The 24843-nt window shown below is 41.7% G+C and overlaps 1 protein-coding gene across 1 annotated transcript in view; it reads left to right on the forward strand.

Moving 5' to 3' along the window:
- The window catches only part of NELL2 (NEL-like 2 (chicken)), a gene marked incomplete at its 5' end in the record, with an annotated part of 76405 nt that overhangs the window by 26013 nt on the left and 25549 nt on the right, over nucleotides 1-24843 (forward strand). The window contains 4 exons of the mRNA XM_009709349.1: nucleotides 1649-1740; nucleotides 4490-4592; nucleotides 7581-7709; nucleotides 21622-21747. Coding sequence (XP_009707651.1) covers nucleotides 1649-1740; nucleotides 4490-4592; nucleotides 7581-7709; nucleotides 21622-21747 — 450 coding nt within the window. The remainder of the gene's footprint in view (nucleotides 1-1648; nucleotides 1741-4489; nucleotides 4593-7580; nucleotides 7710-21621; nucleotides 21748-24843) is intronic.

Raw genomic sequence — 24843 nt, forward strand, 5'->3', positions numbered from 1 at the left:
CCCCCCCCCAATACTGCCTTCGAGAAGAGCTTGTTTTGTGGGAGAGGAAAGAGGCACTGCATTGAGCTTTTTTGACTCTTTCTGACCTCTCTTTGTGGATGTTGTACAGACTCTCCCCTGGACTCTCTCCTGTGGCTCTTTTCTGTACTTTCTTTATTAAATCTTACTGCAAACTCTGCCATTCATGGGATTTAGAGTGTTGCAACGTGCTGTGATATTACTTCTTGAAAGTGCTGTGCAGGCTTATATCACACGAGATACTTTATATAGAAGATATTGTAACTCATATTTAGGAATTTGAAAAAACCTTTTTTGTCACTATGCCCATCGTGTCTTTTTCAACACGAGTTTCACGAGTTGACTTTTTACATGCTGACAAAGTAACAAGAAGTTTGTAAAATCAAGGAGCTGCAAGTTAAAAAAAAAAGTAAAGAAGAATTGAAAATAACAGCAGTAATGGTAATATAGGTCACACAATAAAAACTCTTGTACTCTTAGATATTTTTAAATTGTCTACAAATTGTAGTCTATTTAAAAAGAATAGATAAATCTCTCTGTGAATGAATTGTAGGATAATTGATTTACATCTCCGAATCAATGATTAGCAAATTAGACCTCTAACATGTAATATAGAACTCGAAAGTGGTAACCTACTCCTGTTGTTTCATCATTATGCTTACTTGATGAGCCTTGACTGTGTCCTAAGCAACAGAGACAGACAATACGATTTTCCATACCTAGCAGTTACATTACTTAGCCTTTATACTTTGCATAATGTAATTGCAGTAATGGACCCATTAAAAAAAAAAGTAAGACATTTTGCTGTGAAGATATTTTATGTAACCCTTAAATAAATACCGAATAGGAACTTTAGTGAGCGATCCAGCCTGGGCTGTGTCAGCACGCTGCTGTAAAACCCGGTGCTGCCAGGGCACCAGGCCAGGTCGTGGTCCGGCAAACACCGATGCTAGGGGCTCATTCTGTCATTTGATCGGTGGAGACTTGATCCTACTTCTGTTGAGGGGGGGAAACGAAAAAAAAACCCACAATCACTGAAGCTCGGTTCCTGCACGATGCAATTCATATACTCTAATATACTTCAGCAGTAATGGTAAATAACTAGGATAGTAAAGAAACAAAAGTGTCCTGTTTAAATAACTGTTGGGTGATGAAACATCAAAGGGCTGTGGTAGCAAATAAATATGTGGCTTCGGTGATCACCCTTCATCATGCAACATTCCCCTTCAAGAAATTGATCATCTGTTAATGCCACCCGCCCTGCTCTCACGGCTCCATGTTCCTTCTCGGCCCCGCGCCGTGGGCGGTCGCAGCTTCCTCGGCGTGACCCGGGACACGGCTGTGCCGCCCTCGGTAGCTCTGCTCCAAATTGCTTCAGCCTCCTTCACCTTCTGCTTATGTGTGCTTTTCTGGTTCCTTCCTGGGCTTTGTTTTTTTTTTTACCTTGTGATATCCAGAGTCCTACAGGTGGGTTTAGAATATTCTTGCAGCTGATTCAATCTTTTAATTTTGAAATCCGGTTATCTTTAAGAAAATGTGTCAGTTCTATAAGCAGAGTACTAACACTTTTTTACAAAATCATTGTGGTTTTTTTTCTTTTTCTTTTTTTTTTTTAAATTTTCTCCTGAAGCGGTGTGCGTGTTTGAAGGCAGAACCTACTTTGAAGGACAAAGAGAAACTGTGTATTCAAGCTCAGGAGACTGTGTTCTGTTTGAGTGCAAGGTAAGAATACTGTTGATGGAAAAAAAATTCTTGCATGTTAGAAATATCAAAGCCCCACTGAAAGAAACTGTTGAAATGCAGACAGGTCTACCTTAGGAAGTGGCAACAGAAGAGGCATCTAAGGGGTCCTGTGTTTATTTTGTCTTACTGAGTTCCACATCAAATTTTGCAAATAAATTTACCTTACATAGCTGCAAGCTTTGATTACGCGGCTTGACAATCAAGCTGCATTCTTTCCTCCTTAGGTACCGTCTCCATCATCAGTAATAAAAAACCAGCAGACTGCCTTATGTTTCCATTGACACATGTGCAGTGTTATTGTTCAAAATTATGTGCTCAGGTACGAGAGGTGCACGAACGTGTGGGGGCATAGTTTGGAATTCAGGATAATTCTTGGAGGAGAAGCTAGATGAAAGGCAATGGAAAGAGCCGGCACACCAGGTGTCTGGTACATCTAGTGATGGAAATGGGGTAGGGCCGTTCTTTTATTTGTAAAGAGAACGCGCCTGATGCTGAATCAGTCTGGTCCTGCGGCATGAACAGAGCTGCTCTTCAGGGCAGAAATGCACTGTCAGGGCGAAATATTCCCCAGGGACAGCTGCGGGTTGAGAACTGCACCAACTGCTGCGGGGGGTCCCGCATCGCCTCTCCGGGAGGAGGGATGGGGAGGGATTCCCTCCAGATAGAGAGCTGCGGGCTCTGGGCTGGAGCGGGAAACCTGAGCGCACATTTCTAGGGCGGAGGAAGGAGGGAGCAGGTCCCCTGCCCGCCGCGGCTGGCGGTGCGACCCGTTCCTGCGGATCTCCAGCCCTCTCATACGGTGTGAAACTGTGTGTGTTGCACAGGAGAACTGGGGAGCGTTGTCTTACTGCTGTCGATTTTAATCTTTATGAGCTTAATTCCCGGAGTAGGCGCTTTGAAACTCTTTTGAGAAAGGAAAGGAGAAGCTGACCAGAAATAATTTTGGATTTAGTCGTACGCTTTTCAGGACTGTGAGCTCGTATTTTCAGCATGACACCTGGGACATGAATTCTGTGATTAGTCAATGGATATAATTAACAGCCATCAGAAGTTATGTGATGTTGCCTCGCGTTTCTTGCAGCTGGCAAGTGCGATACCATATGAACAAAAGGCCTGTGTTGGCTGTGCTATCTGTATTTTGTTGGTTATACTTGTTTGCCGGTGAGCTGCCTGACTGTCCTGGTAGAAATATTAAGTAGTGACTTTGGCTGATTCAAGTGCTGCTTTTTCAAGGACCGAAGTACGTACAGTTTCTGCTGAACAGCCTTGTGAATGATAATTCAGGGCAGAAAACCCACATACTGTAAGCTGTGTTGGTCAGTTAGGAAGTCATAGGTGGGCACTATTTTACTCCTACTGGAGTTCTCATAAAAGGTTATAATTAATAACTGTAGCTCTAGAGAGACTTAATAGGAATGGCACAAGTACGGATTTCATGCTTGAAGGCTTGTAATGATGTTATCAAGGCAACGTAGGGAATTTCTTCTTTTTGTCTGCATGTAATTCTGAACATTTTTTGTTTTGTTTGGCTGTTGCAGTTGTGCCTGCTATAGGCACACACTTTTCTGTTTGAATGTTACAGAACAAGTGAATGAAAAATTCTCTTCCAAATTAGAATTTGTAAAAGAATTGAATGCAATCCAGGCTACACTGGTATTATTTCTGTCGAAGGGTTTTTTTCCTTTATTTTGTGGGATTGCTGGGTTCTGCTTGTCCTGGCGTACAACACATCTGTGGCTGGTTTGCTTTACTGTGTTACCAGGTTAGGGTTGGTTTCTCTGCCAAGGTTGTTGAAGGTAAAGTTTGAGCAGTAATTTTCATATTGGCCATTGTGTTCATGTTTCATCTTTATATTTCATGCTTAAAGAGGATTTAAAATTAAATGCTAGACCCATAATAATAATCTATGCAATGGCATATGCATGATTTCAGGCACTTTTCTTGCATGCAGAAGTACAGGGTCCTGAGTTCAGTGAGCTCATATTTTAACCAGCTTGCTGATTTTAAGGCGGATGCCTCTGAGGAACATGTTGTTGTCTGCCTTGTTTTCTCTTTGCCGTATCACGACTAGAGCACTGCAAGACGCAGTAATTGGGGTGCGAGGGAGCCCGACGGTGGTACCTCTGCGGTAGCGGGTTGCTCAGGCAGCCGTTTCAGGTGGTGATGCTGCAGTGCTTGTGTGTGACCTGCACTGAGTGCCCAAAAATACTCAGGTACCATCTTGTGGCATTGGACATTTCCAAACTTAGCTGAGAAACCCTCTCTTTCCTAATAGGGAATCAGTGCCAGTTTCCTTCAGCATTACTATCACAGCGTTGAGATCAGAGGTGTTCAAGTTCGGTTTTACTTGCTGTATAAATAACAAGCTACTTTAGAGTATTCATTATGAGGACCCTTGATTCTGAAATCTGCTGCCTCAGTTTTTGACAAATGATTGTTGCTCTTTCAGGCATAATTTTAAGAGAAACTTCTGAGGCAAGTTGCTTGACAGCTAAGAGAAGAATGAGAGCTGTTGCCACACTTTGGCTTGCTTGAAAAGGTTTGAGTATAGGGGAGTTCCTGATGGTTTTACTGTGCTACATTGTCCTTTCACATGGTTTCTGAAAGTACCTGGAGTTTGGCGTAGACAGTTTTCTGTTTGTACATTATAATGCTAAAACTCCCCTAAAGTTATCATTTATCTTTATTCATGATCTTGCAATATTAATCAATTACCTCAATTTAACAGGACCACAAAATGCAGCGTGTTCCAAAAGACAGTTGTACAGCTTTGAACTGCCCAGAATCTCTACAGATCCCCTTATCTCACAGTTGCTGCAAGATCTGTAAAGGTAAGGTAATAGCAGGATGTACAACCTCAGTGTAATTTTCCATTCTTACAGATGATACAGACTGTTTTCTGATTGTTTTGAATAGGACGCTCCTATGCATGATAAGCACTGTAGATCTTAGGAAGCTGAATAGTTAACATCTGCATTGTGACATCTGAAAATTGTTTGTAAAACGTCTAATCGTGTAAATTCTGTGAAACATGTTTACGTGTTTCATTCTAACCAAAAATGGGTGAAAAGTCAAAGAAACCCTATACGTGATTAGTGATTTTTCTACCCTTCATGCACTCCAGTGTCCAAAAAAATGAGATTGGAGAAATGTCCATGTTCACCAGCATCTTTCTGAGATGCTTTGAGATGTCTCTGTCAGAGAACTGTTGGTGCCATGCACTTGTTCCAAGACTGGAGTAACTGGTTTACCTGTTTGTGGTCGTAGAAGCAGAAGCTTTGGGCAATGTTTGGTATGCTCTGTACCTTTGTGTGTTACACCCGGTCTGATCCTTACCAAAGGGGAGAGGTGTGGGAAGTGCTCTGTGTCCTGAGCCCGCTCTTTTGGTCTGGACTAATACCAGTATCTTCAAAGCTATAAGCAATTGCATCTTCAGGTGGCTACACCTGTTTCTTCTATAGCTAAATAAGATAAATTGATATCTGGCATGAAAGGAGATGTTAGACTCTTGGGTTGATTTCAGGTATACTTTAGTGAGAAGAAGAGTGCAGTTGTAGCTGTTTCTGTGCTACTTGGAGCAAACATGAAGGATATGATTAATGACATCAGGCAGAGAGATAAGAAAGTAGAATAAAAGAACTCAAGAGAAGTTGATAGATCTTGAAGTCTATCACAGTCAAAAAGGATTTTTTTAATGGTAATTTGCTATAAAATCTTCAGTGGCTTAGAGAAAAGAATCCTGTGTTTCTTATGCCTGGTATAGGTAGAAAATTTTAATGTATGTCAGATGAGTGCTTTCTGAACATTTTCAGTCCTCCCTGAACCATGCTAGCATGGCCTCTCATGAGCTATGGAGCTTATTCTTCAAACAAGAAGCTGCTTTATGCTATTATTCAGCAGCATGTATGTTGTTTATTAATACAGCTGATATGTAAGTGTTAAGAATAACAAAAACAGTGAAAAAGCCCTCACCCTTTCTGGATGATATGTATGCCAAAATCTGATACAAACCAATCCAGGCCAGGAACTCCAAAAATAAGACTATTGCTTTGTCATTACCTCAGGCGTCAATGAGGAAGACAACAAAAAGGCAAAGAGTAGATGACGCTTCTCTTGACACACACACTTCTGCTGTCATCAGTGAGCGCCGAAGACCCCCTAACGCTCGTAGAAACGTAGAGCTTTTTGCTTCTTAATGTCCTATGTTAGGTAACAGCACTGTGGTAGCTATGGTGAATTATAATATTTAAGTAACACTGCCTAAGCATATCTCCAGGTTACAGGGAGACAATCCACAGCAGGAAAGAAAGAGAAAGAAACAGATCAGCCTCTCATAGTAGGTCTGTGATGTTCGCGCCATGACCAGGTCACTGGGTCTCAGTACTAAAACATTCTGCCTTTATGGGCTCTTCTGTCTCTCTTGTCTTGTTTTGCGTGGTTCGTGTTGCTTCGCGCTGCTCGTGGGCTGCCCACGTGCAGAACATCTCTGCCCTGACCTCCGAGCAGACTGCCCTTGTCCTCCTCAAAGTGCTCATTTAACTTCGCTTTGGTGCAGTTAGGGGTAGAAGCTCTTCCGTGGCAAAATATGAAGCAGAAGCCAGGTGGAGTGATAAAAATAATCATCTTTACTGCCAACAAGTACTTGTTTGTTATTTTGTAAGAGGCCTGTGTTGCAGCCGGATTCCAGCTTGCGTTCTGGAGCTGTTGCTGTTTCAGTGGTCCTGGTCCCCTGAGCCTGAGCCACGTTTCCCAGTTCTCCTGTGGGAGGTTTTGAGAGAAGAAAATAGCTACTGGAAAAGAACAGTGAAGTACTGCTGCTGGATCAATTTGATTGCTTCAGTTAAAAAAGGAAACTTTAAACAAATGAAATTATTGAGAAAACAATGAAGGATATAAGCTCCACACCTTTATAGACAGATGTGGAAATTGTGAAAGCTTCAAGTCAGTTACTAGAACCACCTTGAATTCAGCATAGTAAAGGATGATTTAGTGGTGTTCAGCAACATAGAAGCATTAGATTTCATGAGAGCAAACAGAAGGAATTTTTAAAAAACCTGCTGAGTTTAAAGGTTCAATCTAAATTTTCCAGCTGGGAAAAGAACTTCAGAATCTTAAGAATTTGTAATTAAGGTGCAATAGAAAATGGTCACACTCGTGAAAAATGGAAGGGAAAAAATAGGGAGATGGGAAATAGGGATGACTAACAGGTGAGATTTTAAAAATAAATTTCTCTGAAATGGAAAGGTGATGCAATCAGGGAAGAATATTCAGTCAGTGGAGCTTGAAAGGAAGAGATAAGGGGAAGAGAAAAACAAAATAAGTCAATGTTAATCAAAGACTTTCAGTCAAATGTGGAAGGATTTTATAAATACACCTGGGAACAAAAAGTGCTAGGAAAAAAAGTAATACCACTAGTAAATAAGCTACTGAGTGTCTAAGCTATTGAGCTCTTTTATAAATGTCCAAACAACCAAAAAAAAGAAAATGAAGAAAAGTATATAATTAAGCATTTTTACAGGACAATTCTAAACAATGACAAGGAGACAGTAAGGGGATTTACGCAAGCCTCCTATCCAGCTGCTTTAGATCAATACCATAACCTGAAATTGAATTGAAGACCTAGAGACAGTCTGTTCTCGTGGCCTTTGCTACTCCTTTCATCCCTTTCATGCTTGGTACAATTTATTTTTCTATATCTCATGGACAATAGAAAGGTATTCTTTGACCTAACTGGAGAATAGGATAGGACTGCCTTTGACAGGGATGTTTTATAATCCCTGGATTCTTTTTAACCCTCAATCATATTTGTTTCTGTACAGGCCATGACTTTTGCACTGAAGGACATAACTGTATGGAGCATTCTGTCTGCCGAAACCTCGAAGACAGAGCTGTCTGTAGCTGCCGAGATGGCTTCCGAGCCCTTCGAGAGGACAATGCCTACTGTGAAGGTAATACTTTGTGCAGATGCTTAGCTCCGCTGTATAAATTACTGTGGGATGAACGTATTGATTTGTAAGTTGTCAAAGGGATAGGCCTGTTAAATGCAGTGAATTAGATATGCAACATATTAATCAACTCAATTATATCTCCAATTCAATTCTTTAATAAACGTAAAAAATCTGATCAGTGTCGAAGTGCCAAGTTAGTATGGCTGAGTTCTTGAGTTACAAACATGCTTCCATAGGAAAGTTTTCCTTTTTTATTTCATGGTATTCAGATATTCAGGCAACCTAAAAGTCAACCATTTGAAAAACATATTAATATAACATTTAATTTCTCTTCTCACTGCTGCCTGTTCCCATTCTCTCTCCCCAGGAAATAAGTAAATGCTATAGACTAGATACTGGTATCGTTAAACATACTGAGTAATGATATATTATTTGAGCTGCTCTTTAGGTATCAGGGAGCAACAAGGTACTTAATCAGAAGTGAAGCCTCTATAATTTGCGTCTTTACAGTCTAGCATAATCCTGTGGAAGAAAGCCACCCCCACTCCAGCAGCGACAGCCAAAGTCCTCTGCACGATCTCTTAGCTGCTGTGCTGACTCTTGCTCTTCCTCATGAAAACCCCGATTCTGCAAACACGTAGCACTGGTCTGCTCTCAGGCCGTTACCGTGAAGCTTAAGCGTTGGCAGCAGGATGGCCTTTGGTTAATAAGCAGTTCGGTTCAGATTTAGCCTGCCAAATTGAAAGTCAAGCATCTGTGAGTAGAGTCTAAGGTACTCTGCAGTCCCACCTGATACCTGGGTTGTTCTCTGGCGATGCACAATTAAATAGGATAAATGAAGGCCTTTTAAGCCTGTTCCTTTGGCTGAGCTCTGCCAAAGTTAATGCCTGCAGCTTACTTGAGTCAGTAGCTGCATTAATGTCAGTGGGAATGCTCATCTGTAGATGTAGATTTGAGAATTCATGACTGTTTTCAGGAAAGGAGCCTATAATTAATTCAGCTTCGCATACCTCTGCTTAATGTTTATGGTAAGCCTTCTGATGGAAGCCTGTTTTGAGAAGTAGAACTAAAAGTCGTGCAGAAACAAACCCCTTGCACCCCCTCACGTCCCAGCAGGCATCCGACATCAGGACCTGCTGTATTGCTTGTTCCGTGTTGCAGCACCAGCCACTTTTTATCCCGTAGTCCCTGGAGACTCTGCCGAGGGTTAGGCTGTGGGTCTGCGTTTCTGGGAACTCATCGGCCATTTCCTACGTGAGGGGGTCGCAGAGGCACTGGAGTTATGGTGAAATCAGGTGCTTTAAGAAGGTTTTTTTCTGCAGCTCCATTGTTACTCTGCTGAATGAAAGCAGAAAACCAAGTTACGCTCTCTTAGTGATCTCCACATCACTCAAATTAGTCTGTTGCTATGTGTGGAACTTGCCAGGCACATCATAAGCAAAAAAACAAAAGAAGCTTTTTGATCAACATTGTTGGTGAAATGTTTACATGAGAACACAGTAGATTGTCGTATGTGAGACTGATGCATTCGCATTGTAAGTGGATTTACCAGTTTGTGCAGTACCTGAATTCAGTATGATGATCTTTGGAGAAGATTTCTTGGCCTGATTGCTTCTGTAAGGGCAAATGACATTGTTTTTGCTCAAGTGCTTTCAAAAAACTTGCAGAGGTGAATAAAAGGTTCGGACACATTATTTACATAAAAATAATAATTTTACATATTACTGTGTTTGGATGCAATAAATTCTGTCTTAAAACTGTATGATTTAGGGCCTGATTCAGGAACCCTTGCTCACATTGCAGACAGCGGGAGGCTGTCCTGTTAGGAAGATGTGCCCACGTAAGCAAAGCTCGTGAGATTGAGTCCCTGCCAGATGAGGTTCTCCCAGCCAAGGGCAAAGCTAACTCAGCAGGCAGAGGACCCTGGCTTTGCTCCCAGTTACGTACCGTAGCTGCAGTGTGGGCACCACACTTGAACGATGCATGCTTGGTACCCGGGTCCAGACCTGGCCTTGGCTGGCCATCCCTGACGGAGTGTGCAGGTCATATACTGGAAGGAGGGGAAATAAGGTTAGGATTGTTTTTGTGGAAGAGGATGGACAGGGAATGAAATACCCGTGTTTCTTCAGAGTTGTGCTTTTAGTATTGTATCCCTTTTTCCAGCCCAAATGTCTCTTTGAGCACTGAGTTTTTTATTTCTGGAAAGAGACTCTTACCTTAAATTAAACGTTGGAATAACAAAGGGCACAATAGCAATAGTGTAGCACCAAGTCCCTTCAGAGTCCTGTCCCTCATCTTGAAAGACTGAAATGGTCCCAACCTCCCTTTCTCAGCACATATCCTTTCTTCTCTGTGCCATTATTGTGGCTTTAATTACGAGCAATGCTGAGTGTAGAAATGTCCAGTTAACACAAAGCCTTTCAGAGGAGGCTTTTTGTAATGGCTGGAGCCCATGGCTATCATAGCTGTTTCTATCTTCCCACTGCACAAACTTCAGATATACTGCAAAATTGGAAGGAGTTGATTCTGTGTTAGAGCCCCACTTCACTAAATACAATCCTGATTTGTGCCTCAGCACTGTCAAAATTCAAAGAGTAAACAGAAGTAATGATGCTCCTCTTGGCAGAACTTGTCCTTAAGGTAGAAGAACAAAAATAAAAATATTCAAAGCTGTTTCAGAGTGGGTCTGGAAAGTCTGCATAAATTTTGTCTGAATGATGGAAGAGTTTGGCTTCTGTCCTAGAAAGAACTGGTGCTTTTCCAAAGCTGTGTGATGTCTCTAGATACTGTTACGGTGGATACCTTTCTGTTTTATAATAATATTTGTTAATATTTATGTCACATTTAGCTTTCCCTTGGAGGACTGTTTAAAGCAATACTTAAAGAGTTGGGATTTCTTAATTTACGTGCTGTAAGCCTTATTCCAAGTACTCTGAAATCTATTTTCTGCCTCAGGCTATTATGCTGTTTGTGATACCTTGTGGGCAGGTTGGGTATGGATTATGCTGTGCTGCGCAGGTGTAGGTGCTTTGGAATATAACATCCGTGGTGTATAGCCTACCTAACATCAGTATTTTACAAAACCAGATGCTCTGATGAAGTGTAATTAGTTTTTCCCAAAGCAACGCCTGCAGTGCTCTCAAACTGATGATTGCCCTCCAGGATATATTTCAAATAGTGTTCAATGGCCACTCAATTTGCGTTGGTGGAGTTATGCTGAAAAAGATTTTAAGGGTAAAGTTTGTGACTCTTGGCTATCAAGATATCCTGATGCATCTAGAGGAGCGAAACATACCCATATTTCAAATAAGGTGGGTTTGCAAATAGCGTGCTGGTGGCAGCTTTAGGCGTTCTTCTCAGATCCTCGAACCTAAGCCATTTTCATGCACCACGTCATGCACTTTTGGCGGTGCTTAAAAGATGTATTTGGGGAGGAGGTGTTACTTGTACCCTTTGGAGACTGCACTTGGAAGCGTTGCTTCAAGTCCGATTTTCTGATTTAATAATAGCGCTCAACCATCTCTGTGCAAAATCTGATTTCACTTGAGAAGTGTTGCCAAGGATTGCTGATTAAATAGAGAGGAGAATAGGCTCAAGAAAGAAGACGGGAGAATGCAGTAATCCTTTGCAAGCACCAGGACTGAACATGATCTGAGAAAAACAGGTTACTGGCTTCTTTATCAAGAGGATTTTTGCCTGATGCAGAGCCCGTTTTACGTCATGTACAGATTTTGGCCAGGATGGAGTTAATTTTCTTCATAGCAGCCTGCATGGGGCTGTGTTTTACATTTGTGACCAGAAGAGCGTTGGTAACACAGGGATGGTTTAGCTATTGCAGTGTGAAGGCCGTCTCTGTTTCCCACTTTCCCTGCAGTGAGTAGGCTGGGGGTGGGTGAGAGATTGGGAGGGGACAGAGCCAGGACAGCTGAGCCCAACCGACCCAGGAGGTGCCCCAGGCCACGACGTCGTGCTCAGCAGTAGAAAGGAGGGTGCTCTTTCTAAGGTGGCTGGTGCTCAAATGCTGCCTGGGCATCGGTCTGCTGGCGGGAGCTGGAGGGTGATTGCCTTTGAATCACTTTTTTTCCCCTTTTTCCCCTTCACTTACTGAATGGTCTTTATCTCTACCCATGAGCTTTTCCGCACTTTTGCTCTTTTGATTCTCTCCCCCATCCCACTGGAGGAGGGAGCGAGCAAGCGGCTGGTGGGTGCTGAATTGCTGACCAGGGTCAACCCTTCGCGCATCCAGATTTACCTTATGGGTGTGTGGACCGTAATGTTTATTTTCTGACATTTGGGAATTTAGTTGCATTTGGGATCATCTAATATTATTAAACAAATTTTGGTGAACCCATTTTCCATTTTTTATTCTAGTTTATCTTTTTTCCTCAGTAACTCTCCTAGTTTTTCTGCTGTTGCTATGTTTGTCCCAGTTTCAAGTGTAGCAGCTGAACTGAGACCAAAGACTTGAGTGACTTTGTCTACATTTGAGAATTGCGTCAGCTTAGAAATCTGCTTTTGAATAAGCTGGCTTGATTTGAGCCGTTGTCAGTGGAGGGAAGCAAGCAGTGTTAGGGGATGAATTGCCTCTGACCAGAGTAGATGTCTGAAGCACGTTGAAAGTCCCACTTGGTTGGACCTCATCAGGTTTCCCTTAGCTCGGTTGCATGTTCTCATTCTGCTTGGAAAGATGTACTGTTTATCCTTCTGCTTGGGTAAAAATACTAAAGCTTTATTCAACCCTCTTCCCCAGCCACAAAAACGTTACACATCTTCACTTCCCTAATTAGTACAATCTGTTGTTAATCTTGTTGGTTTTAGCTACTGGATTACAAAAATAAAGTATCTTTTCAGAATAAGCCCGATTTCTACAGATTGCAGTGAAGAGAAGAAATCTTACACAAGATAAAAAGTAATAACCAAATTGCAAAATTGCAGTAGGATATGTGTTGCATCATATTGGCCGAGTACAGTAATCAACACCACATTTTTTCTTCAAGCAAGTGTAATATTGAGAAGAGCGTAAGCGAGAGAGACCTCTGTAACAGAGAGAACCCCCAGAGTATTAAAATATATTCTATTAAGTCCTCCGAGTCTCTAGTAACCAGTACTGGGGTATTTGCTAGCTTTGCTGTCTTCACAGTATGCACCACATTTTTTGGCTGAGAGTCCTACTTAGGAGCTCTGCAGTACTGTCGGCTTTGTGAAACAGCGAACGTTACCCAAGCTTCTCTCTTCATACATAAATTCTTTTTTGTAAGTGAGATGTGGCAATAGTATCACATATGGCTAAGAAATAAAGATTTCCATCTCCATCAACTGGAAAACTAATCAAGCAGAAAGAAAAACTTTTGCTCCAGGAGGGCAGAATGTTATTTCCAAATCTCTATTAAAAAGTAATTAAACATTATTAATATTAAAATTAAACATTAATATTAAATAGTATTACTATATTATCAATTATTAATTTTTTTTCTCTCAGCAAAGGCAGTAAGTGTCATCTTATTTCCATCATTATGTTACTGAGAAATCTAAATATGAAGAATTATTGGGCCAGTTCCAATGTGTCAGTGTGTCAGAGTGGGCCAAATCCTGCCTGTCTGCCATGGTTCTTATTCAGGAAGATAATAAAACGTATTCCTGGCTTAAAATGTACAAGTAGTATCCCTGGCACCCATTCATAAAGCGTGGTGCATACTGGGGTACGGGTAGTCCCAGCACCTGCAGCAGTGGGATAGTTTGTACGTGTACAAATTGCAGGATGTGATTCAGTGTTACCTGATTTTAATTACTTCTGCAGGAAGTTATGTTCAGACGGATTCTATCCATCAGCCACCCATAGCCAGGACTGACAGTGATGTTACTATGATAAAAAACAAGCTGACACTAATCCTATAAAGGGAACCTCTTGGAAACTCTTTTAAACTCCTCTGTGCTCCCAGTGCCTGGTGAGGAGATGCTTTATTGTACTGAGAGCAGCCCTTTTCCGCCAGCAATAAAAGCATATGTTGCATTTTTGTTTTTAAATGAGAAATTAAGGTGAAAATTTTCATACAAATCGCTTAAATCTTCAACCTCAAAGCAAAAGAGAAAAGAAACTAAAGCCTTAATTTTGTTCCTGTTTTCCTTTCTCTCCACCTTTCACTAGTAGCTGGGAGGTGACTGCTGGAAGAATTTGATGCTGTCACAGTGCTGAAAAGTGCCCAGAGCCAGCTGGGTGGTTTTCTTTTGTAACTTTTAAAACCTCAGTCTAAAAGCGCGGCATGTCTTAACGATACGTGGAGGCTGGATCCCCAAGAGCTGTAACAAAGACGCAGACATGCCTGGCATTGAACCAAACTGCATTTCAAATAAATATTCTTTTACGAAGAGTGCGGAGGAGTAGCTGGCACAGTGATGGTGTCTGTTATGGTACCCTAAGTAGCGTGGCATCCTTCGAGAGAGCAGAGTTCTGTGATTGCCACCTGTTTCTGTAGCGCGGGCAGGAATTTACTGGGTAGCTGGTGGGAACGGGCTGAGTGCTTGAGACCCTACCCAACCCCAAATTCAGCCTCACTCAACCCACAGGGCCTCTCACCACAACTGGCAGGGACTATCCTCTTATGCTTGCATCTGTCTCCTGACGAGGAGTTTTAAAATAACGTGTGCAGTACAGCCTGTGCTGTCTCTTCCAGAGAAGAATCTGATATATATTTGTAGTTTCTGTATGAAAATATTAATGCTCTTTATTCCCCTTTTAAAATAGGGGAAAACAAAAACACTGACAGTGGCAAGTATTTCTAAATTCTTGACGTTCACAATTCAAAATGATGAGAAGCTGCCATACTTAAAAAAAAAAAAAAGGTTATTTTGCAATTCAAATTTAAAGACCTATTTCTAACCGAGTGCAGTGCTGAAGGGGGTTGGATCATGAACTGGAGTCTCAGTAAGTTGTTCTGATTTTTGGAATTCACTAATTAATCATATACAACATCCTTTTTATTCTCAGTATGCAGCTACATCAGACTAGTTATTTGGTGCCTAAGGAGAGGGCCCCCGGGATGCTTTCATGTCTGACAGATAACTATATATAATTACTTCTTTTATCATGTATACACTACCATATCAATTAATTATAAGATATTAAATAGTAAGAAGATGCAGTTTGCCAAGTAAAACATTACATGATGGCAGACAATATTTGTTTTCAAAAATTTCCTCTGTGATACATACTTTTTTAAACTACATAATGTATGTGGAGTCCAGTGATGTTTTCATGAGACTGAGATGAAGATTTCATTTTCTTCCAAGCATCTCACTTGCATGGGTAGCTGTTGAACAATATCTCCTACTGCATGTTTAACAAGGACAGTTTTATCTCAACAGTCTGTCTTCCTTTCTGAAAACTGGGGCAAGTTGAAATAAAAACAACTCTTTGTACTGTTAAAAATGATATTTTTGAAATGCTGTAATGTCAAATTGTGTCTTTTCAAAGCTATATAGAGCTTCTGTCAAGGAATGTAGACCTTGAGTGACTTTGCTTTTATTTTTAAGAGTATTTTTTGTCCTAATAGCCCCCTCTCAGGCTACAGGAGATGGACAGAGAAATCATGAACTTAAGCAAAGATCAGAGATTTAAAATAATGTGAAGGGAAAACCACCAAGATGTGTACAATGTGTGTATGTGTTATCTATGCAGTTTAGTTATGGGCGAGGAAAGAACACACTTTGTGTGAAGATCCAATAATTAGAATTTATTTTTAGTCTAATTGATGCTTTAGCAGTCTAGTCGAGGTATAACAACCTCTTATTAGTTCAATTACAACAGTGCTAACACTTATAATCCAACTCACCCAGTTTCTCTTAAGGTCCATTAATAATTCACTGACAATCAATAGACACAAGTAGCTGCCCTTTTCCTCTTACCCTCCCTGTGCATTGCTGCAGCGAGTTGGTGGTGGCCCGCCTGCTTTGCTGGGAACAGCATGGTGGGGATGGTGCATTTTCTCCTTGGTCTTTGTTGTATGCTTCAGGTTATTTTTGTGTCTTTTAACTCAACACATGGGGTATGTCCTTGTACTTGGTTCACGAGGTTAGTCATATTGGGAGTCCTTAGGTTTTAGTGCTTTTCTCTTTTGGGGGAGAAGACTCACACAACTGCAGAAAGGTAGGCAAAAATAAAATAATAAAAAAAACCCAAGCCAAAACCCCCAGTGTCATAGGTAGATTGTATACGTGTGACCACTTGGTAATTTTGCTGTTGGAGCTACGCCTTTTACTGACTGTTGGTAACACCAAAGGCACAGGGATATATATGTATATATATAAGGAGAAGAAAGAGTCAAAGATTATCTATAGAGGGTATGAGTGATGACAACCATGGTGGTGCAGTCAACTGGAATAAATAACGTGGGAGATGGTGAGAAAATACACAATTTTGATTGAGGCTGATGTTAGCACCCTTTGTGGAATGTGTCAGTTGGAAAAACCGCTGTGCTGGATTTGCTAGAGCGAAGCAGAACACGGTGCAGTAATCGGTCCGTGGCTGATGGGAGGAACAGCAGTAGTTAAACCATAGGCTTGCCTGGTGATGGAGAACCTGGAAATAGTGGTGGGAGGAGGAGGAGCAAGGGCTGTGCCAGAGCCCCGAGATATTTTGTCCTCCTAGGCAGCAAGTGAGAAAGGTTATACGCAAGAAGAGACACATAGGACAGTGTTGTGGAAACAAAAGCACGTGAGAGACTGAAACCAGGTTGTAGCTGAAAGTGAAGGGGGCCTGGAGAGAACAGGAGCTCGGAAATATGGTCAGGGACAGGGGAGAGACCCTGCTAAGAGCATTTTTATTGGAGCTGTGGACTGGGAAGTTTTAATGTACTAAACGCTTGAGGCGTTGGGAAGGAAGAGTTTGAGGATGAGTTAGTGTGTTTGATGGTGAAAGGAAAAAACCCAGTATTTTCACAGATGAGTAAGGTGGTGGGAGCCTGCTTCAAAGTTATGGTCTATCCTTTTTCTTTTAAGGAGGAGGAGGTGGTGAGGAGAAGGGTTAAAGACAGGAGGAGAGACAAAGTGAGCAAGGCCTGGAGAGAGGACCGAACTTACTCAGGTAGAAAGTGGGTGAGGGAGGGAAACAGCAGAGAAGCTCGATGTCAGAAGTAGAAGGTGAGAAAAGAAGGGTATTGTTGGTGGAGGGAAGACAAAGAGAAAGAAAAAGGACGGAACTGTTCTTCCTTTGTGACCCTGTCCAGGATGCAGGACAGGTTGTGTTGGTTTTAAATCCGCGTTTACCTTTTTCAACGGTGTTGGTTGCTGTGATCGGTCACTGTTCATTCTCCTCTTCTGTAGTCCCTTAGTTGGTGAGCAACACCTGCGGATCCTGTGATGCCCTTTCTCTCGGTCAGGGACCAGATGAGAAAGTCTCAACCTTTCCCAACTCACCTATTTGTGTATGAGTCAGGTCAGTAGCAATAAAAATAAGGGCCTGAAGGCCCTTTATGGTGACTGTCGTTACTGACATCCGTCCTTGGGATTCTCAGCAGAGCAGCCTGAGATTGGCAGGAATGGTGGGTAAATGATGCCCTTAGCAGTGGAGCCCTCGGGTCAGGCTGGAGGTTTGCTGATGGAGTTGTGTGGGAGAGCTGGAAAAGCGTTGCCCTCTTCAGCAGGGCAATGGGGGGCTTCATGTTTATGGGCTGTGAAGATAGAACCTTTCATTAACACAAAACCCACGCTTTTTGGTTCTTTTGTTTTTAAATTGTAGGTCTAATCTACTCTGCTCTTGTGTTCAGGGTAATTTTCGATGCACTTTCAAAATAAATTTTTATAAAGCTTTTTATGCTCCTGTTTGCTCTCTTCCTAGGTACTTAATATTATTTCTTGCAAAAATCCTGCAAGAGCATCTCCCTGCCCACTGTATGCCTCTGTCAGTGTAACCAGGCACATCACTGATGCTAGATACCATTGAGTTTTAAAGGAACTGGCTGGAGGAAGGACTCGATTCATAAAGGATCCTCAGTTCTGGAAACAGCCTCCTCTCTTTACAGCCCAGATTTACTGACTTAGTACCAGACCCATCTGTTCCTGCAGGCTTTTGTGGTGGATAAAGGCAATGATGGATAGTGAGGCCTAAGGAGAGGCTTTGTTTGTTAGCGTGAGGCTTTGGTCAACAATGATTTATAGATTGCAGGTCAAGTTCTCTCCTTATTAGTGGGATTGTAAAACGTAACTGGGAGTTTCACTCTGGGGAAGCAAACTCATTAAGGTGCAGGAGGAGAGGATACAGGGAAACTTTTCCTGGGTTATATATTTTGCATAAATCTTGTTTGAGTGCTTAGGGGGATAAAGAAAGGCGCTTTTTTTTTTGGTTTTGATGTTTTTGCAAGTATAAATAAATCATTGAAGTGCGGATTCCAAACACTTTTGCACTAACCAGTTTTCCCAGAGATGCTTCTTTTATCTGCTCCACTGGGAGTAGAGCAGGTTGATGATCTCCATGACTACATTGTTGTCAGTACATCGCAGCTGGTGGCTCCGTATCACATCACAGACTTCAAGCACACAAGTCTTTATTGTTGAATGTGCAGAGCCATTGGAGCGGTGCATTCATCCCATTGAACTGGCTTCAGCATCTTACTGCCTAAACAGTAAGAGACTAATGTGCATTAATATGCTAACTAGGCTTTTTGGCAGGGGAGAATTAAGATAAATGTTGTAGGCTTTCTTAGATATTGAAATGCATCAGGTTTTCTGTTGTACTTAGTGCATTTGTATCTAAAGGTGAATAAAAGGGTACACCAGTGTTTCAAGCAGTAAGCAGGATGAAAAGGCTTTTCTTTTGGTAGCTTTGAAAGAGAACAGATGTTGGGTTTATTCCCTGCCCCAGTTCAGCCTTCCTTGGTCCACAATACCTTAACCAAACATATACGAAGCTTGCATATGGAGTGCTAAAGGAGGAATGGAATCGCACGGTTTTAGTGTGGTCAGTCTCTGTGTGATGAGTTGTCATTTGACTGTTACTTTACCCTTTTTGTATTAATTATCTCTTGTGTCCAGTGGCGATGTAATTTAGTGCTCAAGCTGCAAACTATTTGTAAAAGCCGCTTCTTGTCAGCTGTGTGTCCATGGTGTAGAGCAATGGAGTTCTGACCCTTGGTTGGGGTCTTTAGTGCCAGCGTAATACAATCATGGGATAGTACCAACAGCAATCCCTTCACTTCCTTTGCACTCCGTATAGGTTTTCTAGAGAGCTGAGAGTTTTTTTTTCCGGTGAGCGTTTAAAAAATGTGGACAATATCTTTGCAAATTGGTTTTGGGGGAAAAAAAATTGTCAGATTTGTTCAAATGAAAGACTTCAGTCCAAAGTTAACCTGATCAGTTATGTTGGTTTGGTTTTTTTTTTTGTAACAATTGAACAAGCAAGGTTTTGAAATAAAGATGACTATAAATAAAACATTTTGCAAAACCTCAATATGTGGTATGTTGGCAAAATGAAAGCTTTTATTTAGAACACTTCTGAATTGGGAGGTTTGAATCAAAGTAGCTCTGGCTTCAAGTTTTTAACTGCAAAATGGAAAGCCATTAGCATTTTGGGTCTCCTGTGGCTATTTACCTGCCAAGGCAATCATTAATATAGTTTTCAGAAAGTTCTATTTAATGCTTTTGAGGCTTTGGATCTTTAAGTAGAATTTTCTGAGGCTGCCAAAGCCAACTCCTAGGCAGTCTGTTGATGCCAGGAACATAAGGCCTCTAATTATTCAAAGACTGATGTTTTTACTTAAGTACAAATCAACACCATTAATTTAATACGGAGTTGTGAACTGCAATTATGAAAGACACGAGTTGCATCGGTTGTGGTAGTAGCTGAGACACGTGTTGTAACTGCTGGCTGGTTTTGTGAACTGCCCGTTTGTGCTCCTGCAGAACATCTGTACGCCAGGACATTCGCACCGCTTTCCGCTTCCCGTGCAAAACCAACTGCCTCTGTGGTAGCCTTGTGATCGCTTCATGGGCTTGGGTGTTTTTGCTTTCTTAGATGACTTTCACAACGTGTGTTTCGAGCCTTAATATGCTCGCTGTGCTCACTGTAAATACACGTATATTTGTGTGTGTGTGTATACATACGAAAATTACAAAATTAGCTTTTCTAACCCAACACCCTAATGGAGCCATGGTTCTTCCATGCCTGCCGAGCTTCCAGGGGAAGGGAAGGGAAGGAAACCAGCTGAAGTATATTGACCGTGAAACTCTTAAGAACTGAATTTGTGCAGAGCAGGCTGGGCTCACCACCTTGAGCATTCGCGGTGGGCACCTTCATGGTTTGTAGCCAGCTGCCCCCAGCCTCTCCAGCAGAACGGTTGCACTGGGCAGAGAAACTGGGGAAGACACGAGTTTTTTTCAAAACTGAATGACATTAGGAAATGACGATAAAATTGCCGGTATTCAGTGTGTGGCATGGTTTTGTACTGGAATGCAAATTTTCTTCTGTGAATATAAAGGGGGGAAAAAAAAGCAGTCAACGCGTGCGGTTGGTAATTAGCTATTATGTTAAAGACACTGGGAAGAGAGGAAGTATTGGGAGATAAGCATACGACCTAAACAGGAGTGAAGTAGAGGAGTTAACGCTGTTGACATTTAGCATCACAACATTAAGAAGTCAACCCTGATTTGAGTTTATATATCCAGTCTATTGTTTTGAGCTATCATCAGACTCTGTAACACAACACTGTTTTCATCCAGAGATTCTATTTTCAACTTTGAAAGCTGTAAACATCATTGAACACAGGGAGGAAATCAAAACTGATGAGCAGGAAAAAACCAAGCCAGCAACCCACCCTTTTGACTTTTAACAAACTTTTGTAGCAAGGTTCCGCAGCACGTTGCATGACAATATAACTGGATGTATGGAGCATCTCAGTACTGCTATCTTTAGTATTACAGGAACAGGGTGCTACTAAGCACTTCCAAATTAATACAACTTTTCTTCTTTGCAGTGTAACAATAGCGGTTTTTTATAGAATAGAAAAATAGAAGTGTTTTTTGTTATTTGTGATGCTTTCTCTGTCTTACCATTGATGTACACCCTGCTACAAGAAATAGGTCTAATTTTGCAGCCCAAGGGAGTACCAAAACCAATCAGGTTTTGAAGTCCATGCCTACAGTAATTTATGTCTGGAGTTTGCTCTCGGACTTTATACTGCAGCAGGTATTCCACCACAACAACTATTTTATCAAGTTGCAATTTTTTCTGACACAGCAGGTCTTTACATAAATCAGGTTCTTTCAGGTTCCTTTTGTATATGGTGTGTGTATATGTATCTATATGCATATGTATGTAGATACGTGTGTTTATATGTATTAAAATTACCGATTGGCTGCTTTATAGTTCTAAGGGAATCTTGTTATAAGTTCTAGTGTCTTTTCAGATCTTACCGTGTTCCTTACAGTTTCTTCCCAAACAACACCTATTAGATCAAAGGCATGTAGTGTGCCTATAGCGGTGTGTTTGTATACTGATGCGCATCTAGCGGTGTGTTTGTATACTGTTGACTGCAGTGACTATACAGGTACAGTGATGGATGACATTGCCGTGCTGAGGCAATTGGTCTGCTGTTTGGGACCCCAGCTATTTTTTATTGTTCTGATTTAAATCATAGGAATAACATCGTAGGCACTTCAAAAGGAAAGATGTAAGCCAATGTAATCTTCTTTGTAACTCCACTAACAGCTGTTGACAGAAAGCTCATGCTGCTTCTCTTGTTTGAACACTTCAAGCAGCTTTTTTAAAGGAGAAAGCCAAAAAACTTTCCAAAATGCATTGCTGTTCAAGTAACTTTTTAGTCTAACCCACTACTACTACTGATGGAAGTGAATAGCAGGGAAGCGAGAGATTGCAAAGAACGCTGCTGAATTTGACTCGTGTTCCTCTTTGCCTTATTCGCAGATATTGATGAGTGTGCTGAAGGGCGGCACTACTGTCGTGAGAATACCATGTGCGTAAATACACCGGGATCCTTCATGTGCATCTGCAAAACAGGATATATACGCATTGATGATTATTCATGTACAGGTAAGAGCTGTATATTTGCGGAAGGAAATACAGTGTGACAGTATTTAGGAGCACTGATACGATTCTTCTAAAGTTAATCTTTGTTAGAGTCACAGAACGTCTATGTGAAATGTTAAACAGAATAAACACCAAAATAATTACAGGGATACAGTGCAGCAAAGCTGATACATTTTACAGATTATGTGTATGTTGTATCGTTTGCCTGAAATTGTATGGCAGTCTGGGTTGTCTCACAGGTCTGCGTGGTTTTGAGTGCTGACCAAAAAGGTGACGGGAGGAGGCTGAAGGGAAAAATAAGACAGGAAAAATAGTAGTGTGTGTTGGTCGGTTTCCGTGTGGCACACCAGTACAACTTCACTTGGAGTATAATGACTCTTCTGCGGACTTCTGATGGAGTTCACTTTGCTGCGTATTAGAAATGGCTGTTTGCTCACTTTGAATTCTCCTGCGTCGGGAGGTTCCCCAGCTGAACCCTGAGTTCAGGGGGCAGGAGCTCTGCCTGCCTTGGGCAGGGGACAGCGCCGTCAGCCTTGTCTCGGTGTCTGCCCTTTTTGCTCCACTGCCAGTGGATGCTCTAGAGGAGGTGTTGGGTTCATACTGACTTTCTGTCTTCTGGTCGTCTTCTGTTGCAAGGCGTTTCAGGGTTACGGAATGAATACTGAACATTTAAAAGAGCCTTCTGTATCAGAGCCAGGCTGACTGTAAGTGTTCCTGGGAGGAATGTGTTTTTTCCTACTAGACAGATAAAGCAAATATGATTCAAAGATGTGGCACATTGTCTCAGTGAAGAAAAACATGTGGGAACAAAATAGTACCACAATTTTGTGTGCCCAGGGGAATGCATTAGCTCTTTCTGTAAGAGGATATACTTGTTCAGTAAAACTTTCTTGGAGTTCATATTATCTAACAGTAAAGTTGGCTATAAATGGATGAGAGTATTCACCATGTGGAGACAGCACTGTGAAGTTCCTTCCTAAATTTATTTAATTCTGTCCATTATGCCTTGGCATTTTTGAGCATCAATGTGTCTTGGTACAGAAACAGCTTCTTCATAAACTGGCATCATTTGCTTGCCCAAACATGCACAGCACTCAGGGACGTGGGTTTGAACCCACGTATGTGTGGGTTTTGTGCCTCCCGTCTTACCTGTTCTTGACATTCCTCTGAGATGCACTGGCAAGCTCTATTTTGCTGTGGTGAGCCCCAGTTCTTGAAGGACCACGTTACAGGCTGCTTGCAGCAGGTCCCTGCTGAAGCAACCACTATGTTTCTGATCACTCCCGTAGGTTTCCCACACTCTCAGCTGAGTAACGCAATTGTTTCGCTCCCTATTGAGTGTGAACGCTGGGATTGGTTTAGGGCTGACTTTATCTAAATCACTGTGATACTTTTTCCGCTTTGCTTCCCTTAACTTACTGTGCTGATTGAACTCTGCAAATGGTAAACCATCGCAAACAACTTCACAGGGGCATTCGGTGCCTATACATTTAAAAAAAGGTATTTCTCAGTATTCCACACGTTACGTTCCTCATATTTGCTGAAATGTACTGTTGTGCAATTCAGTGTAGTTCAAGAGCTGTGGACAGTCAAACTGGTGTCAAACTTGCTGGAAATCCATTACGGAGCTCACATTGCAAACTGAGTTTGGCACCACCTTAGTAAATAATAATTTCCTGTGAAATCAGCCTGATGGGTGACAAAATGAATCATTTCTTTTCCACCTTTCCTTTGATCAAGGTGGGAAAGGTTAATGCAAAAGGAAGCAAAGTAGATGAAATAGTTTTGTAAGATTTCAAATCTCAAGACTCGCTAGGCCAGATGACCTGTAAGTCACGCAGCAGCTTTCTGTACGTCTGAGCAGTGCCGCTCGCTGTCGTTTGGGATCTGGAGTTTTTCTGGAGTTAAACTATAGTGAATTTTGGATACGGAGAGGCAACCACAAGGATGCAGTGCCTGCTGGGTGGTACAATTTCCATGAATGGCAACCTAACATCATGAAGTGGCTATGTCACAAAATAACTGCTTTTTTTTTCCCAGTTCCACACCGAGTGTGAGCACCTCGGGGGGGGGTCACCGGTCAGTCACTGAAGTGTGTAGGCTTAGGAGATGCTCGCGTGACATTTCCACCGAACAACTAGTGAGTGAAAGGTTAATTATGTTTTAAAAATGGAAGGAAACACAGGATACATTTAAAGGCATGTGCTTTGATCGATAAATGGCATTTTTGCTTGTTTTAGTCTGTATGCTTGCCACTGAGAGGATTTACATTATGGCACTGTGTTAAAGCAGGGGGCAAGAGTCTGTATTTGTACGTGAGACTGCTATAGGGTTTTCACCCCTCAGCATGGTCTTTGCTCTTTGCTGGTTTTGCCATCTATTAAAGCTCCTGATTGTGGAGACTTTCATGTGCACCCGTTTGCCCAGATGTAAATCGAAGAGGTAAAGTGAACCCAGGCAGGGATGGTATGTTGCTGTGGTTTTAACCGGGAGCCTATGGAAGTTTTAAACGACTCGATTGCTTGGCATTGCCTCTCCTAAAGAAACTTGCTCTGTTCTGAGAGCCAGCAAATCTCGGTGTAGTAGGGACAGTGACCGTGTTTACAGGACATGGCTGAAAGATGTGTATGTTAATAAATCAGTGCAAAATACCAGTGGGAAGGAGTTTATGATGCTCTAATGACGGTACTTTGCTTTCCTGCAGACAGACCAACAGGTTTAGTCTAGGCTGTTATGCTGGGGTATAGTTGACTGTTCATAAGCATGATTTTCTCTTATAGCATACTGCGGTATTCTGAAGCAAGTAGTTTACAAGAAAAACTCATTATACTTCCCTTTATTGTCTTGTTTGTTTGTTTTTAATTTAAGTGGAGCCTTAATGACATTCAACTAAACAAATGGTATCTAGGACTTGAGAAGAAGTATTTTCCAAATACTGCCTTGGTTCTCTAAACAAAACGTAAAGTGTGTTAGGGGTCTCAGCCTACCTGGCGTTCGCTCTCTTTAAGTCCATCAATTTAACCTGCCTTCTGTGATTGTAGAAAGTGGCCAGTAGAAACGGTGGCACGTTGAGACTCGAGATGCCCACCTGTCCGTGCC

Source organism: Cariama cristata, unplaced genomic scaffold, assembly GCF_000690535.1.
Source record: "Cariama cristata isolate BGI_N322 unplaced genomic scaffold, ASM69053v1 scaffold5951, whole genome shotgun sequence".
Taxonomy (NCBI): domain Eukaryota; kingdom Metazoa; phylum Chordata; class Aves; order Cariamiformes; family Cariamidae; genus Cariama; species Cariama cristata.